The following is a 17,797-nucleotide window of genomic DNA, read 5'->3' on the forward strand; positions in this document are numbered from 1 at the left end:
ATGCTTTAATTGCCATCGAAGGCTTCTAAGCAAGGTCAGGAAAGGAAAAGGACACAGGTCTGGAGGGATTCCCCAGCTTCTTGCCCAGAACCTTTACACAGCATGTTTTTAATTCCTCTGCCATCAAACTGTAATGACACATAGGACTGTAGTCTCCCAGGGACGCATGCTGGGGTCAGAAGGAAAACAGCTGCTCAGCATAAATCATGTTACTTGCACAGAAGCTAGGCACTTTCCTTCTCGGGACTTGGGATAGTGGGAATCTTTCTGAAACTGAAGTTCCCAGACATCATCCAGGGGCCAGCCTGGCAAACAGGCCTTTCCAGGGAGCACAGCCAGCCGTATGTGCTGCTGACCCGTGGGCAGTGCCCATTTTGCCCTTTGTTGAACACACCAGAATGTGCTGGCACACCAGTGCTGCCTGGGTCTTGTGGTCTGTTTGGAGAGAGTGGGCAAACCCAAGTACAGTCTTCCCAGAGACTTGATGCAGAAGAGCTTGCAGACCCATGGGCTAGGCATTGGGAACCAATCCTGATAAATCACAGAACACACAAAGCCGGCAGTGGATTGTGAAACTAAGGTGTGACCACATTGTATGCCTCACCCATAAGTGTCTTGCTGATGTGTGTATCTGCATACAATAGCCAACTCACTCTCTGAGTCAGTACCAGTTTTTGCGTATGATTGGAGTCCTTTCTCAGAGTTATTTGCTCATCAAAAAGAAACAGATGCATAGGCTGTCTGGAGTAAGTGACAACCCCTGTGCTCAGCCAGTGATGTGGCCCTAGACATCTTATTTTTGGTCTTACATTTCATTTAAGCAAAAATGCAACTTTAAAATAACCTCTTTTTACTATAAGATGATGAGATGATCTACTGTAAAAAAAAATACAGAAAAACATAAATAAGAATATAAAAATTCCTATTAGTTCTAGAGATAAGTATTTAATCTGTTTTCCTTCCATCCTGCCCCATGGGATCTCAGCTACCCAAAGAAAAACTCATATCAATTTTTGAAACTCCTTTATATTTAATCTTGAAATTGTCAGCAGAGGCATAGTTTGAATATGTAGGTCTTTGGACACTGTAGGCCTGAACAGCAGCCTCCTGAGGGTGATGTGCTCCTGCTTCCCTTCCAGGGTCGACAGGAAGATGCCGAGGAATACTTGGGCTTCATTCTGAATGGACTCCATGAGGAAATGCTGAGCCTCAAGAAGCTTCTCTCACCAAATGATGAAAGTAGGTCATGGTCTTTCTCCTACTAAATGTGAGGATATTTTCCTAAGAATGTTTTAAAATATTTTTTAGTTGTTAATAGACCTTTATTTTGTTCATTTATTTATATGCGGTGCTGACAGTCAAACCCAGTGTCTCATGAGACAAGTGCTTCACTACTGAGTCACAAGCCCAACCCTGATTTTTTGTTGTTGTTGTTGTTTGTTTTTTAAATTGTGCTGGGAATTGAACCAGGGCCCCATGCATGCTAGGCAAACACTCTACCTCTGAGCTACCTGCCCAGCCCCAGGATGCATTTTTGAACAAATTATGCATACTCCAGGGTTAAGCTGCCTCACCCCTCCTAACAGCCATGGACCTGCCCCAAATCACTTTTTTTCCTCATTAAGATAGCTAGTTAAGCTTGGTGTGGTGGTACACGCCTGTAATCCCAGCGACTCAGGAGGCTGAGGCAGGAGGATCACGAGTTCAAAGCCAGCCTCAGCAATAACAAGGCACTAAGCAACTCAGTGAGACCCTGTCTCTAAATAAAATACAAAATAGGGCTGGAGATGTGGCTCAGTGGTTGAGTGCCCCTTAGTTCAATCCCTGGTACCCGTTCCCCCCAAAGATAACTAGTTATTTTATGTTGTCTTTTATATACCATTGATAATTATATTTAGATAAATTAAAATTTAGCTCAAACCTCTGCTGTTGTTCTATACGTTTTTTGTTTTTAAGATTTTTTTTTTTTAAGATAGACATAATATCTTTTTGTGTGGTGCTGAGGCTCAACCCAGTGTCCACATGTGCAAGGCAAGCACTCTGTTGCTGAACTATAACCCCAGTCCCCTGTCCTAGACTTTTTTTTTTTTAATGTATTTTTAGTTTTAGATGGACACAATACCTCAATTTTGTTTATTTAGGTTTTTTAATGTGGTGCTGGGGATTAAACCTAGTGCCTCACACGTGCTAGGCAAGGGCTTTACCACTGAGGCACAACCCCAGCCCCTGTCCTATACTTTTAATTAGGAAAATGATCAAGCATGCAGAAAATCAGAAAGAGTAGCTTGATAATTAGCTGCACGACTGCTGGAGTCTGCAGTCATTAATATATCATTGTTTACCTTTCTTGGCTTGAGCATGCGTGTGCTTGCACACACTGTTTACATTTTTCCTGAATGATTCAAAGTCAAGGGCAAATAATAGTTTAATTCGCTCCTCAGTGCTGAAGCACTCAATCCCAAGATAAGAGTCTTTCCTACATATCCACAGCCCCTACTCTCATGAAAAAACCAACGGCGATTACAGATTCTATCTGCTTTCCAGCATGCCTGCAGATTTCTCCAATTGTCCCAAGAACCTCTTTCACAGTAGTTAATGCAGTCCACAACATGGTAAATCCATGAAGCTGCACGTGTTGCGTTTGGCTATTGTGACTCTTGAGGTAGACACACCTTGATTTTATTTTTAAAACTACAATTGGCAGGTCTGTTCAGGTGCTTCACATAGAACTTTTCTTTATTTCTGGTGCTATAACCCGTAGCCTAAGCAAACTCTCTCCTTTCCAGAACTCACCGTCTCCAATGGGCCCAGAAGCCACTTGGCAGATGAGGAGGAGCAGGAGGAGCGAGGTGGAGGAAGCGAGGATGAATGGGAGCAAGTGGGCCCAAGGAACAAATCTTCTGTCACCCGCCAGGCGGATTTTGTTCAGACTCCAATCACTGGCATTTTTGGTGGACACATCAGGTTTATGCTTTTCTGGAAAAAATTAGTGTTTGTCTCTTTCAGGGTTTCATCATTTTGCTAACAGGGAGGTGTGAGAACTGTCCTGGCGCGTTTTGCAATCCGTGGTTTGCTTTTATACTTCCTGCCTGCTCTTTGCTTGTCCTTCTGAGTGCCTCCCTGTCAGCCTCCAGTGCTGTCCTCCTGCTTACTGGGCCCTTCTGTAGGGCACTGTCCCCAGAGGGCTGGCCTGTCTGTCAATCAGGTGTAGCTGCTCACTACCGCATAGTAAGAGAAGAGCAAACTGACTGAGCTGTTTATTTCATTAAGAGAAATTCATGTACCTTATTGGAGGTGCTTTACCTACTTATTTATTTATTATTTGATGTAAAAATATATTTGTTATAAAATATGGATAGTAAAATGATTACCATAGACATGTAAGTTAACATATCCCTTGTCTCACATGGTTCATCCTTTGTTGTCGTGGCAAGAACACTGCAGTCCACTCATGTAGCAAAGCTCCTGGACACAGTCACCCCATTCACTGCAGCCCTTGTAGTACCTGTCAGGTCTTTGTCTTGCTCACCCTGCAAATCTACTGGTTTGTACTTCCTGGCTGCATCTCCCATCTCCTTTTCTGCCCCTGCCGCTCGTAATCTCTGTCTCTGTATATTTGACCTTTTTAAAAAAATAGATTCCAGAGATAGGATGAGCATACAGTATTTTCCTTTCTGTGTTCAGCTTATTTTACTTGGCATAATGTTCTCCAGGTCCATCCCTGTTTTGGCGGGTGACAGGAGCTCCCCACTCCCCCTCCCCTCTTTTTAAAAAGTATTTTTAATTGTGGATGAACACAACACTTTATTTATTTATTTGTTTGTTTGTTTGTTTGTTTGTTTATATATTCTGTTGTGTGTGCACACCACAGTTTTTTAACCATTCATCCTTGGACGGACATGTAGGTTGATTCTATATCTTGGCGCTGGTTGTGAATGGGTTGGAGGAGTTTAGACATCAGACCATGTGAGCTAGGAAGTGAAGGAGTGGAGGGAGATACTATCACACAGAGGAAGATCCATAACCCTAGCTCAGTGCCATTTCCCTTAACCAGCTTGCTGTTCATTCTTGATGTCCTTCTGAAAGGTTTTCATTTACTTGCATTAGAGCCTTTTACCGCCACATTGTGTGGGCCTGACATGTCTGTGTCCAGGCAGATTCCCTCATCAGCAGTGCTCTAAGGGCCTGTTGTCAGTAAGTGTCTTCCGGAAGGCCTTGCAGGGTATACTTAGTGAGACTTTGGCTGTGTTGTCCCCATGTTGAGTATCAGAAAAAGCAGCAGCTTTTCAAGGTGTCAAGAGTTGGTCTAGTCTTTTACTCTGGGTTTAGCAGCTTTCAACAGGCTAATAAAGAACCTCAAAACATCTGCAGCGATGCCCTCAGAAGCTGGTCTCTGTCCTGTCTGGAACTGGGCTTTGAGCCAGTCACGTGGCCATGTCCAGCACTGAAGTGAAGCTGCAGGCCCTTCTCTGGGTTTTCTGGAGTCTGTGGAGCTGTGTGGTCACGTGTGTTCGGGGGAACACCGCACGCTGACCGTTGCTGCCACGATTCATCTTGGCAGACACGTCCTGGGATATCCTGTGTTAACAGGTTGAGGGGACAGAGATCCAGCATGGCAATCTTCAGGGAGGGTGACTGCCTTCTGTTCCACCAGCCAGCAGCATGGTGTTAGCACTTTGGGGATGCTCTCTCAAGGACACAGACAAGGGGACAGCATAAGGGGGGGGCAACAAGAGCCCCCATCCCTCCGCTTTTTGGTGCAGAGGTGGAGTATCAAAATCGCAAGGCCATAGAAGGCCACCATACCCAGAGATCCCAAATGTGTCTAAGGATAATGACTGGACATGCCAGAACCCACCGTGATGCAGCTGCTGGCTTGGCTGAATGGTGGCCTGGCCTCCAGCCCCAGCTTAGGTGCGTGCGGTCTTTGTTTCTTTTTAGAAAAATGATAAAGCAAAGATAAAGAATTCTATAATTTAGGAAATCTTAAGCCACCATTCAGCATGATTCTCTATTCAGACCAGTTGAGAGAGAGATTCTCCTCGAAAATTCAGCCTTGTTCCGGTGCTTTCAGCTTCCCCAGGAAGATCAGCCCTTTTCCAAGCCCCACCCCCACCCCCACCCTTTTTTGGTGGAGGGGACACAAAATACAGGCTGTTTGTGTCAAGAAGGTAGCCACCTCTTGACTGCTTTACCAGCTCTCCTCACTGGTGTCTCCACTGTTCTTTTCTTGAGCCCAGAGAGCTGCTGTCCCTCAGCTCAGGAAGAGCGTGGCAGTGTGTGATAAACCCTGGATGGAGCAGCCTTCAGCTTGCTCTCCGTGAGTCTTCCTGGGCAGTCTAGGAAGACTGCCCACTCAGTTCATCCCTTCATGAACCAGTCACTCTGACTGCAGGGAGACTCCCTTATGGTGACTCCTGGACTGTTTCATTGCTGAGCCTAAATGGGAGATGGGCTGAATGTGCGATTTCTTCTCAGAAAAACTTAGAAAAACCACCAAAGAAAAACCAGATGGAATTGGAGCCTTTCTTGGAAGGGAGGAAGTCTGTCTTCTTGGAATGCAACTTGGTTTTATCTTCCACACCCTGCTCCCCTTCTGTGTGTCATCTTTCAGGGGAAATATCCTATTAAAATATTGCTCACCTTGAAGTTTCCTCTATTAGGGCAGCCATAATGCTCTGAGAAAATGAAAAGTGTCTGCAGTTTGAGGCCAAGATGGTCGGTCACGCTTACTGAGCGGCACATGGAGTAGCAGTGTGGCATGGAGGTGGAGAGTTGGAAGAGGAGATGGGTGTCCTTCCTGAGTGCTGGAGCAAGGCTAGGCTTGGGTACTGACTCCTAGCATGGGGTGTTGAGTCATTTGTAAGTTCAGTGTACCTTTAGCTTTTCTGTGCTCTCTAATCTCCTAAAAGTGATAACTGAGTAATCTGATTTTCAGTGCTTATTCTCCTTTCCTGGTGGTCAATCTTAAGGGAAAGTGGCAAGGAGTGGGCTCTTACATTTTTGTTTGTTTGTTTTTTGCTTTCAATTATTAGGTCTGTGGTCTACCAGCAGAGTTCAAAAGAATCTGCCACCCTGCAGCCATTCTTCACATTGCAGTTGGATATCCAGTCTGACAAGATACGCACAGTTCAGGATGCACTGGAAAGCTTGGTGGCCAGAGAGTCTGTCCAAGGTTATACTACAAAAACCAAACAAGAGGTATGTTCACAGTTGAAGAAGAATGCAGAATTAGGAATGAGGGGAAGTGGATTTGAATTCTGCCTCTCAGATCAGTTGCTTAAATTTTTTGTATTGAAAATTTGCACTTTTTAAGAATGGAGCGGTTGTGGTGGCACATGCCTGCAATCCCAGCAGCCTGGGTGGCTAAGGTAGGAGGATTGCAGGTTCAAAGCCAGCCACAGCAACCTAGGGAGACACTGTCTCACAATAAAAAGGGTTAGGGGCCTAGGGTTGTGGCTCTGCGGTGGAGCGCTTGCCTTGCACGTGTGGGACCCTCGGTTCAATCCTCAGTACCACATAAAAATAAATAAATGAAGGTATTCTGTCCAACTACAACTAAAAAATACTTTTAAAAGGGCAGCAGGGTGGGGGAGGGCTAGGGACATAGCTCAGTGGTTAAGTGCTCCTGGTTTTAATCTGCAGTATCAAAAGTAAATAAAAATGCCTGTAACCCTAGCAGCTTGCTAGCTTAAAGCAGGAGGATCATGAGTTCAAGGCCAGCCAGTCCCAGCACCTTAGCTAAGCCCTAGGCAACTCAGCAAGACCCGGTCTCTAGATAATATTTTTATATTATTAAAAAAAATACATTATAAAAAAGGGCTGGGGATGTGGCCCCTGGATTCAATCCCTGGTGCAAAAAAAAAAAGAAGAAGAAGAAGAAGGAGGATGGAGTGGTGAAACGGATGATCCTAGCCACCTCTTGGCTCTAAATTGTGTGGCACAAGCTGATGATATCCTTTGGGCCTTAGGTCCAGCGCTGTGTTGCATGTCTGGCAGTCTGAGCAGGTGTCACAGGGTCAGTGCTGCCTCCCGCAGGGCTGCAGGGCTGGCTTATGTTCATGGTGCACAGCACAGTTTTTACCGTTTTCATCATGGTGAGTTAGGAGTAGCTGCTTACTGCTCAGTGCTTTCTGTCAGCTGTCGAGCAACACAGAGCTTCCTGGTTCTTCTCTCTCTTTCCCTGTTTTCTGCTCCACAGTAGAGAAGGCCTTCCCCATTTCTTAGAGTGTGGCAGTGAGTTCATAGTCATGTGTCGAGGTGAACGCCGGCTTTGTTGAAGGGTTGGAGTAAGCCACTGGATGTTCCTGCGAAACCGTGTGTGGGTAGGCAGTGTGTGGTAGCTATAAGGTCGTCCCCTGTCTCCTCATTGTCCTTTTCCTGCACCTGTGTGCTGAGTAAAAAAGAGCAAAGGAGACCTGGAGACCTTTACTCTTCCTTTGGATTGGCTAAACCACATTGTCAAGGGATCTGCAGAAGTTAGGCCCCATTCTCAGGTTTTCTGATTTGCTTCTGATCTGCAATTTCGTTTTAAAAATAAAAGAGCTAGGCACCAGACCTACCTGGATAAGCTGAGAGTCTGATGGAGGAGCCCATGGAAGAGAGAGCGGGCTGGGTATTTGTGTCTGGCTGTGGGTGGCTTCATCAGCTTGGCCCAGTCCATGGCAGCTGTGACTCCAGAGGTGGACCATGTATCTGGCTTCTCTTGCCACTTTCCTCAGTCTCTTCTGTGAGCCAGTGATAGCTGTGTTGGGCCACTGGTCCTTCTGGGAGTTCTTGAGCCTCTGCCTGGGTAGCCCAGGAAAGATCCTTGCATAACGTGCCTTCTGTACTCTTGTTGTGCTGCAGTTGAACACTGATCAGGACCAGGGCTGTGCAGGCTTGGGGACAGGCAGTGGTCAGCCTGTTGCTGGGGGGGTGCTTTGGGAGAGCAGTCATTGGGAGGAGCCTCGGGGATGAAGAGGAGTGCTGCACCCTGTTGTGGCTCTGTGGTGGTGCCCACACAGTCACGAGCATCCAGAAGAGCAGGGGAGGCTTTTTGGATGACTTGTATGGAAATATGTATACAAAGCAAAGAATGCATTTTTTTTGAATGTGACTGTTTAAAAATTTCCTTTTAAAAATACCAGATTTAGGGCTGGGGCTGGGGCTCAGTGATAGAGTGCTTGTCTAGCATGTGAGGCACTAGGTTCGATCCTCAGCACCACATATACATAAATAAAATAAAGGTCCATTGACAACTAACAAATGTTTATATATATATCAGATTTGGTGTTGAGGGTGTAGCTCTGTGCTGGAGCCCCTGCCTAGCGTGCAGCCGGCATACCGAGGACCTGGGCTTGAACCCAGCACAAACACACATCCTGCAGATAAAAGCCCAATTTTAATTTTATTGGATTTTAGGTGAAAGGTGGTTTTTTTTCCTTCCTCTGTTAGAGTATAGGAAGTATAGATCCATTGAAAAACAATCACTATATAGAAAATGCCTTGCTATGTGGTTAATTGGAAATTGTGCCTTAGTTTGTCTGGAAACCCAAAATGCATATTAAGAATTTCAGGCATTCAGTGAGTCACTGAGAGCTTCCAAATGACACTAAGCACTGAAGGGCACCCTAAGAGGTCATCTGGGCCTTCCATCCACAGGTGGGGACCTGGAACCTCACAGAACTGATCTCCAGGGTGAACTGTCAGCAGTGCCCCACCTTTGTTGGCTCATAGGTAATTGCTGGGCCCAGAGATGCTCACTATCAGGCACAGTGTGATGTGGGGAAGTGTGAGGTAGTTTCTCCACCTGGAATCTTACCAGGGGGAACATATGCAGGAGGAGCCTGGGAGGTCACTCAGTCCAACCAGCGATGGCTCTTGAGCTTGCTTTCAGAGGACACCTCCACATCAGACATGTGTACAGTCCTCTGACAGGTTTGTTTTTCTTACTATGCTGTTACCTTTTGGATGCTTTTTAAAAAAAAAAAAAAAAAAAAATTTGTCAGAGTATTCTCAAAGAAAATAATAGGAAATATTAAAGAGTTTGTAAGTATAGTGAATGGTAAAGTGAAAACACAACTGGTTAAAGAAAATTTAGCTTTATGCTGGGCTCTATGGCTCATTGCTTATGATCCCAGCAATTTGGGAGGTCAAGGCAGGAGGACTGCAAGCCCAAAGTGGCTACCTCATGAGACCTTGTCCCAGAATTAAAACAGGCTGGGGGTTTAGCTTTGTGGTAAAGCATCCTTGGGTTCAATCCCCAGCACCAAAAACCCAAAATAAAAATCTACCTTATTTAAAAGGAGCATTCTTTGGATCTATAAAAATATGTCAGGGGCATATTAATTGATAAAACCAAAATATTATGAAATTGATGGTTAGGATAAATGGCTTTAGGGTTTTTGGAAACATTGAACTGAAAGAACTGACATCAGTGTTGTTGAGACCACATGCATTGAGTGGACTGGGAAGGAGCCAGAAGAGAAGATAAACGCTTCCAGGGCATAGCCTCAGGGACCTGCTGTGGCCTGTATCTAGGCCCTGCCTCCTAGTGTCCACCCCCTCCCAGAAATATCATCAAGAGTGTTAGTCCACTGACAGGTCAGAGCCTCATGATCCAGGCACTTCCCAGAAGCCCATGTGTGGACACTGCTGCACTGGGGACCAAGCCCCTGACCTGTGAGCCTTTAGGGGACATTCCAAATCCAGATCATGACACTGAGAATTATGAAAAACCAGGTCAACACATCTGAATCCAGGCTGCCTGCTACAGTGCAGAACTTCCCTTGGCAGTCACAGATGGGCTGCAGGGCTGGGGCAGGAAGGGTCTCGGAGCCCTGCTATTAGGTGCTGGTGAAGACATGTGCTGCTCCCAGTCGGACAGGACGGGTGTCCTGGTGTGTTCTGTGTCCCAGGTTGAGATAAGTCGGAGAGTGACTCTGGAAAAGCTCCCTCCTGTCCTTGTCTTGCATCTGAAACGATTTGTTTATGAGAAGACTGGCGGGTGTCAGAAGTTGATCAAAAACATCGACTATCCTGTGGACCTGGAGATCAGCAAAGGTAATGCTGAGGTGCTCCCAGAGCGGCCAGCACCACATTTTGTGATAGGGGGTTATGTCAAGATGAAGGGCACTTTCTTGGCTTTTTAAATTTCAAATTTCTTGACATACACATATGTCATATACATACGTTTTGCGTGTTGTGTATGGTGCTGGGAATAGAACTCAGGCCCCCCAGACATTCTAGGCAAGTGCTCTGCAACTGAGCTACATCCTCAGCCCCTCTTGATTTTTATATTAAAATTGTCGCTAAAATGGCTTTTTAAAAGGGCTGGGGTTGTGGCTCAGTGGTAGAAAGCTTGCCTAGCATGTGTGAGGCCTTGGGTTCGATTTTCAGCACCACGTAAAGAAAAATAAATAAAGGTATCGTGTCCATCTACAACTAAGATATATATTATTTTTTAAAAATGGCTTTTTAAAAATAGAGGCCAAGGACTGGGGATGTAACTCATTGGTAGAGCGTTTGCCTAGCATGTGTGAGACCCTGGGTTCAGGCCCTAGTGCCGCTACAGAATAAAAGTAAAAACGGGCAGAAATGAGTAAGCCATATGGTTTACTAGATGAGAAAAACGGAGCCTTTGTCCATCAAAGTAAGTACCCACAGCTGTGTTGAGCAGCGTGGTTGGATGGCAGTGGGACTCCTTCTGGTTGCACTGATGCGTGCATTAGCTTTGTGAACTCCTTGGCCATGAGTCCCCCAGGTAATAGGGCTCAGCACATTCAGAAAGCCACTTAGAAGAGCCCTGGATTAAAGCCTCGGCAGGACAGCTGAGTGCACCCCTTGAGGGAAAGCTTTTGTCGATGCTTCAGAATTTGCAAAAATGTCTTGTACAACATTGAAAGTTAGAATGGTACCCTGAGGAGTCGGCATGTCCCAGGGTCTGGGAAGCAGAGGTGGGTGCCTTAGCAGCATTGGTTGAGGAAGCTCCTGCTCTTTCCCACCTGCCTGACACACCTGGAGTCTCCTCACAGCCAGGTGCCACGTGTAGTCGCACCCTTGGTGCCCAAGGACAGCGTGGCACCTTCTGTTAGGGACTCTAGCTCAGAGTGGGGCTGCAGCCAGTCCCCTGTCCTGCCACCCTCTGCTTCACAGCTGCCTCCACCCTCTCCAGCAGTGTGGCTTCTGATCTGGAGACCAGAGGGAGGAGAGATGCCAGCCAGGCATGATGGGTCCCCTTCCAATCTGCCTTGTCTCTGAACTGGGAGGCAGCGCCGGCACAGGTGGCGCCTTGACCTTCACCTGCCTGGGAGCCGCCTGTGCTAGCAGGTGGCTTGCCTTCTGTTTCTTTCCTTTTTCTTCCTCTGGGTCTTTTTTTCCTCTTCTTCCTTTCTCTTTCTTTCTGTGTTTCTGTTTCTCTTGGTCTTCCTCTCTCTGTTGCTCTTCCTTGGAGGTCTCATTGTGTTGCCAAGGACAGCCTCACATTCCCGAGCTCTGCCTTAGCCTCCTAAGCTGCTGGACTCCAGGCCTGTACCACTGTGCCCTGGGGGCATTCCTGACTAAGCTGATTGCACCTCTCTCCTTGCTTATTACATGTGGTTTTGTATCTGCTCCCATCTCAAATCCTTTGTAGAAAGAGAAATGACATCACTGGGGGCCAGAGGATCTTGCTGGGGTGGGGGGTGGGGGTGTGGGTGGGGTAGGAGAGGAGGCACAGTGGCTGCCTGATGGGCTCCTCCTGGCCCTGAGTGCTCCTGCCTGGGAGTTGAACCTGAAGAAAGGCGCAGGCTCAGGGAAGCATATTGGCCTCACGTGGTTAGAATTTGACATGACTCACTTATGAAATGTTCTGATTCTTGGGTTTCCCAGGACTGTTTTGGTGAGCTTGCTTTTGAGTGGACAACATTTTTCTTGTGCAGTTTTTTAGAGCATCTGTTTGCAAGAGGCGTCCAACCCAAGCCTTGTGGTTCTGGGCGTTGCTCGGTCGGCTCGCAGGTGGGCTGGGCCTGTACTCCTCCCTGCCCTGCACGCTTGTTCCCCTCCTGGTCCACTAAGGGCAGAGCTCTGCTCTCCGCCCTGCTGCTGGCTTGTTGGGTGGAGACTGTCCTAGCCCTTGGCTTTTGTTACTCTGAACCTCTAAGTGCTTTTGTGGATTGGAGCTGTTGATGTTTTGTTTTTCAGAACTGCTTTCTCCAGGAGTTAAAAATAAGAATTTTAAATGCCACAGAACCTATAGGCTCTTTGCAGGTAAGTGCTGTTTTGCTGTCTCTTGCTTGTTGGAGCAGTGGTGGAGCCTTTACCCCCAGGCCCCCTTCCGTGTGCCATCACTCGTGCAGAGTGTGCTCTACTCTGTGGGCAGGGAGCCCTAGGGAGATGGTCCTGAAGCAAATGCCTCTGTCTTCAAGGCAGAGTGAACTTCAGCTGCCAGTGAGGTGGGGTGACCGGCAGTGGAGCCTCTGTATCTGCTGGTCACTCTCCTGGGTTAAGAGGTGTGTCCCACCCTGGTGTCCCTGGACCCTCCTGTATATGGTACTATATATGGTACCTCCCCGGCTCCTGGGCCTCCAGCCTCCCCACAGTGAGGTCTGAGAGGGTGAATGGCATACCCCATCCCTGGATGGGCTCAGCAGGGTTTCCCATCTGTCTGCCTCAGTCACTCCTGAAGTTTTAAGGGTTTGATGAACCATATCCAGGGCCAAGGATCTGGCCACACTGGAAGGTACCCGCTCTCTCTGTCTCCCTTGTCTCCCCTGTCTCCCATGCTTTGTTATTTGTTTTGTTGTTGTGTTGGGTTTTGTTTGTTTGGTTTTGCTTTCCCCTCCTCCTCAAAACATCTGATCACAGCCCCTCCCTGACCTGTTGGGCCCTAATGAAAGTGGCAGTAGGTGCCTTCTCTCATGGGTGTGTGCAGTCTCCTTCCCTTGCCTGCGAGTGGAAGTTCTGAGGTCTGGTGGGCACTCTGCAGCTCTGTGGCCAGCCTGGCTCCTTGGAGCCTGCACTGAGGTCCTAGTGGACCTTCTTTGCCTTTTCTCTGCATCTACCCGCTTGAGACCCTTGCAAAGAAAGGTTGGTAGTCAGGGGCAGGGTGGAGAATTCTTTGTCTCTGGGTCAGGTGCCTCAATGTGAATATGTATGCATTCTCAAGAAGTGAACTCTTAAAAGGTAAAAGCTTTTCAAACAAACAAACAAACCTGGGTCTCTGTTCTGCCTCTGACAGTGGGCTCTCCTGGGATAAGTGATGTGTTACACATTAGTTGCCTGGACTGCTACCTTAAGAAGCTGGGATGTATGGAGTACAGTTCTCCTGAACTTTTATTTAGAGTGGAGGTGTCTTATGGGAAGTATGGATTAATTAAACCCTTAGGTTCTTCAAATTCTACTGACTTGGTTGGTTACTTTGAAAACAAAACTATTGGTCTTCAAGGTCAAAATTCAGGACAAAAATTCCAAAGAGAATTTGGGGCCTAAGAGACATGCTTGTGTCCTGTGACTTGTGCACAAGAATAAGCTGGGACCTTCATTGGCTGTTTACCTGTTTCTGACTGCAGAGCCAAAGAGCCTGGCCAGTGACAGAATCCACCCCTTTAGTAGCTCTGTCCTCCAACTCTAAGCATTGTCCTCCTAGCAGCCGTTCCTAGCCCAGAGTGGACCTGGGCCTTCTACATTCATTCAGCACCCAGATGTGACAGCTGCCACTGGAGCCAGAGATGTTTGGGTTGTTCAGTGCTGACATTTCCTGCCAATAAGACTGTGCCTGCCCGTGGCTATGCCTTTGGACCAATGTTGGGGGAACACAGCTTAGCAGTCCACACTGCTCTTCCTGTCCAGAATTTGGCAGGACATCCTTCACCCAGCCTGATGTCTCCAGCTGAATGGGCGTTCTCCGCCCTGCCTCACAGGAGGGGGAGCCCATGTCCTGTGACCGCCTTTGCTGTCCTCACCACCTTGCCCAACATTTACGTTGGTCTAGGCTCCTTTTGTTTGTTTTGTTCCAGGGGTTGAACCCAGAGATGCTTAACCACTGAGCCACATCCCAGCCCTTTTTTTATATTTTATTTAGAGACAGGGTCTCCCTGAGTTGCTGCGGCTGGCTTTGAACCTGTAATCCTCCTGCCTCAGCCTCCTGAACTGCTGGGATTACAGGTGTGTGTCACCTCACCCAGCTTGTCTAGGCCTTTGACTAAGACTTCATGGTTGAACTACAGGAATCTTTAAAAACATAAATACAGGCCTAGGGATGGGTTGTGTGGCTGCTGAGGCTCTGTGGGAGGTGTCTTTGTGAGGTGTTAGGTGTTTTAAATATGCTATTAAAATGTGTGTGTATAATGTGATAGTGTGCAAGACAGGTGTCTTACACATGTGGTATCATCCACACATAGTGACAGGTTATGTGTGGATACAGGCCCCGACACGAGATCTGTCTTGCCTTACTCTTACCCTTGCCTTGAAGCTATGTGCAACTTTGTATTATAAATCATTCACATTGTTTGAGCTTTATAACACTGCTCTCAGTTCCCCCTCTCCCATGGACATCCCAGGACAGGGGCTTCCTCTAACAGTGCCTGCTGCTCTCTTGCAGTGGTCTATCATCATGGCAGCAGCGCGACCGGAGGCCATTACACTACGGACGTCTTCCAGATTGGCCTGAACGGCTGGCTGCGCATTGATGACCAGACGGTCAAGGTGGTCACCCAGTACCAGGTGGTGAAACCAGCTGCTGAGCGCACAGCCTACCTCCTGTATTACCGCCGAGTGGACCTGCTGTGACCCTCTGTGCGCGCGCGTGTGTGCCTGATGCCCGCTTTTAGAACACCAGTCTCACTAACTTCCTGCCTCTCTTTAGTGGCTCTTTAGAGAGAAACTTTCTCCTTTTTGCAAAAATGGGCTCGGATGAAAAGGAGATGCCTTGGGGTTTGTGCGCAGTGTAGTTTTATGTTGACTTCTAACTTCCAAATCAAAATCATTTGGTTGAAACAGACTGTCGCTTGATTTAAGAATACACAAAAACCCATATTTCTGAAATAATGCTGATTCCTAAGAAAGGGAAACTTGCATTTGATTCCCAGTCTAATTGCTTAGTAGAATAAATTCTGCACCAGCAACCTTGTAAATTTGTGAAAAATGAATTTTATCTTTCCTTAAAAAATAAATTTTTTAATCCATTACACTTTCCTCCCCCACCCTTTAGTTTTTGATAAAAATGAGCCAGTTATTGGAGAAGAAAATAGTTCTTACTTCAGAAGAAAAATAAACATAAAAAATAAGTTGCTGGTTCCTAACAGGAAAAGTACATTTTAATAATTGTGCGATGAGAAACTGCTTATGTACACATTGCGATCAACATTTGGAGTTAAGATGCTAGTCTGCATAGATGGGTGATTGTAACCTTATTGCCATTAAAAGATTCCAAATTGCATTCATGCTTCTGTGTACCCGTGATGAAGAAGGGCAAACACAAGGCTGCGTCCCGAGTCTGCTCTGTCGGCTCTGCTGTCGCTCCTCTGTACCGCCGCGTCCCCACTTGTACACAGTTTAGTGACACCTAGGAGTATAAAGTTTCGCCCATCAATAAAAATCACAAAGTTGGTTTAAAGCTGCCTGTGTTTCTTTGAATGCAAAGACCTTTTTCAGTGACGCGTTCGTGGGGCACAGCTGCACCTGTGTAGCCCTGCCACCAGCCGAGCTGTGGATCTAGGCCACTGAGGTCCTAGAATTCCAGTTAGCTGGAAAAGGGAGGTCCTGGTACACCCCACCCCCATTGGTACTGTATCCCAGCAGTTTCCAGGTACACCAAATGGTGGTTTAAATGGAGGCTGAGCAGCTCAGCAGCACCTCCCAGCGCCACCCTCAAGAGAAGAGGGTGCCTGCAAGAGAAGAGAGCACATGCAAGGGAGAGGCTGGTGGCAAGGGCTCCTACCCCATGCCCTGTGAAGACGACTCCTAGAAATGTGCCAGATCCACAGAGAAGTGGTTCTCATATGGCTGAGCCCTTCTCCATCTCTTCCTTTACCGCCTGATGTTCCCATGGCTTGGTGCTGTTATTTGAGGAAAAAGAGCTTACCCTGTAAAATTACAGTACTAACGTCACCGGCTTGGCCTGTTTACCCAGTCATAACCCCATTCTGATTTGCTTGGCTGAATTACAATCTAATTAGCTTCTTGTTAGAATAATGTACAATTCCTATGGAACACATGGAGTTTGGCAGCCAGTTAGCATTGCGGGGAGCAACCCACACCCACAAAGACCTAGCCAACGATGAAGCAGAACCTGACTCCATGGCATTTAGTCAAGTTCTACATGGGGCTACTTGAGCCGCTCACAGACTCCTCCTGTGCCTAGGGCCCTCTCTGTCCTAAGTCGGTCAAGAGAAGTGGCCTTGTTGCTGGGTGTTCCATGGGGGGTCTGGTGGAGCACCTTTTCAGGCAGTGGTAGAAGAGGCCTGCTTGAAGTGGGTTGGGCGCCCAGACCTGTACCCAGTTCTGCAAATGCATCCTGTGTCTGCAGATAAGAAAATTTCCCCTGGAATATCTTTCTTGGCTTCCCGCCAGTCTGAAAATTATCATGATAGTGTCTGCTTGTAAGCCCAAGATGGGTTGTGAAGCATGGGCAAGGGAGACCCTTTGAGGATTGAGAGTCTCTTTCAAGATGCTATGGATTATGTCCATTGGGACATCCAGGTGCCGTAGTCCACTTGTGGCTTGGGATGCTGCATCTATTCCTAAGGTCACTGTCTCTTTGTGACAGTCACCTGGTAGCCAGCAAAGGAGTCTCCTGTCACCTTCCTGTGTCTGTGTTAGCACTGCATGTCCCTGGCCTGGATTTGGGTTGCTTTAACAAGTGTAAAAAGCTGACAACAGCTCTGTTTCTCATGGAGCCTGAAGTTGAAGGTCGAACTCCTGCAGATCAGTGTTCTTGCTATGTGCCCCTATGGCAGGATGAGCTCTGGTCTCCTCTCACAAGGACCCTCGTCCCACCCTGGCCCCCACCTCTGGCCCCCACCTCCCTCTAATCCTAACACCCTCGGGCCCTGCCTCTGGGTACCATTTCAGGGCATCAGCTTCAGCACAGCATCCCTTTAAGCGCTTAAGGTCGCACTTAGGGTGGAGATAAAGTTACTTTTGGTTTTGTATTGTCCAAGCAAGGTCAGCACATCACCAGCTGCAGGCAGGAGAGCAAACCCCAGAGGAGCCGAATATACCAGGGAGAGGACAGCCTAGAATTGGGAATGACCGGCATTCAGTCCTGGCATTAACTGGCCATAGCTAGAGAGTTGGATGATTCCAGCAAATCCAAACATTTTCTGAAGTCTTGCACTGTCGGCCACCCTGGCGTTGGGCCTTCATTTACACTTAGAGGTTTGCCTGTTAACTTCAGTGTTAGCAGCTATAAAATTGGTGATTTTTCCTTCACTAACATGTGGCAGTTCTCTAGGTGGCTTGTAAATCAAAAGTGAATGCTAAGATTGTAGCAAGTATGTCACGGGGTGACGTTCTCAGGGAGGAGCCTAATGAAGTCCCACCAGCCAACAAGCTGCCTGAGCCACTGTGCTTTTGACGCAGGCTGTAAAGTGGTGGCCATTCTCTGCCCTGTTGGTGTGATGATAATTCGGCCACTGGGAGTCTCCTGGGGGCATTCTGCAGTCATTTCTCAGCAAAGTTGTGTTAGGTGTGTTGTGGGTGACACAAGCAAGAACTGCGTAGAAGGCATCACATCACCTCCCTCAGTGACATCCCTGGGTGTCGCTGTCAGCAGCTCTGGTACCGGCCCACGGTGCTGCTAGGAAAGCTGAGTGCAGTCCATGAGTTGCTTCTGAAT

General features: G+C 47.4%; 1 protein-coding gene across 1 annotated transcript in view; it reads left to right on the forward strand.

The window, feature by feature from the left end:
• Usp10 (ubiquitin specific peptidase 10) overlaps nt 1–15,574 on the forward strand; it is a 63,150-nt gene extending 47,576 nt beyond the window's left edge. The window contains exons 9-14 of the mRNA XM_076839643.2: nt 1,140–1,239; nt 2,787–2,964; nt 6,036–6,201; nt 9,900–10,044; nt 12,163–12,228; nt 14,561–15,574. Coding sequence (XP_076695758.2) covers nt 1,140–1,239; nt 2,787–2,964; nt 6,036–6,201; nt 9,900–10,044; nt 12,163–12,228; nt 14,561–14,748 — 843 coding nt within the window. The 3' untranslated portion in view covers nt 14,749–15,574. The remainder of the gene's footprint in view (nt 1–1,139; nt 1,240–2,786; nt 2,965–6,035; nt 6,202–9,899; nt 10,045–12,162; nt 12,229–14,560) is intronic.
• Nucleotides 15,575–17,797: the final 2,223 nt, after the last annotated feature.

Source organism: Callospermophilus lateralis, chromosome 18 (assembly GCF_048772815.1).
Source record: "Callospermophilus lateralis isolate mCalLat2 chromosome 18, mCalLat2.hap1, whole genome shotgun sequence".
Lineage (NCBI taxonomy): Eukaryota > Metazoa > Chordata > Mammalia > Rodentia > Sciuridae > Callospermophilus > Callospermophilus lateralis.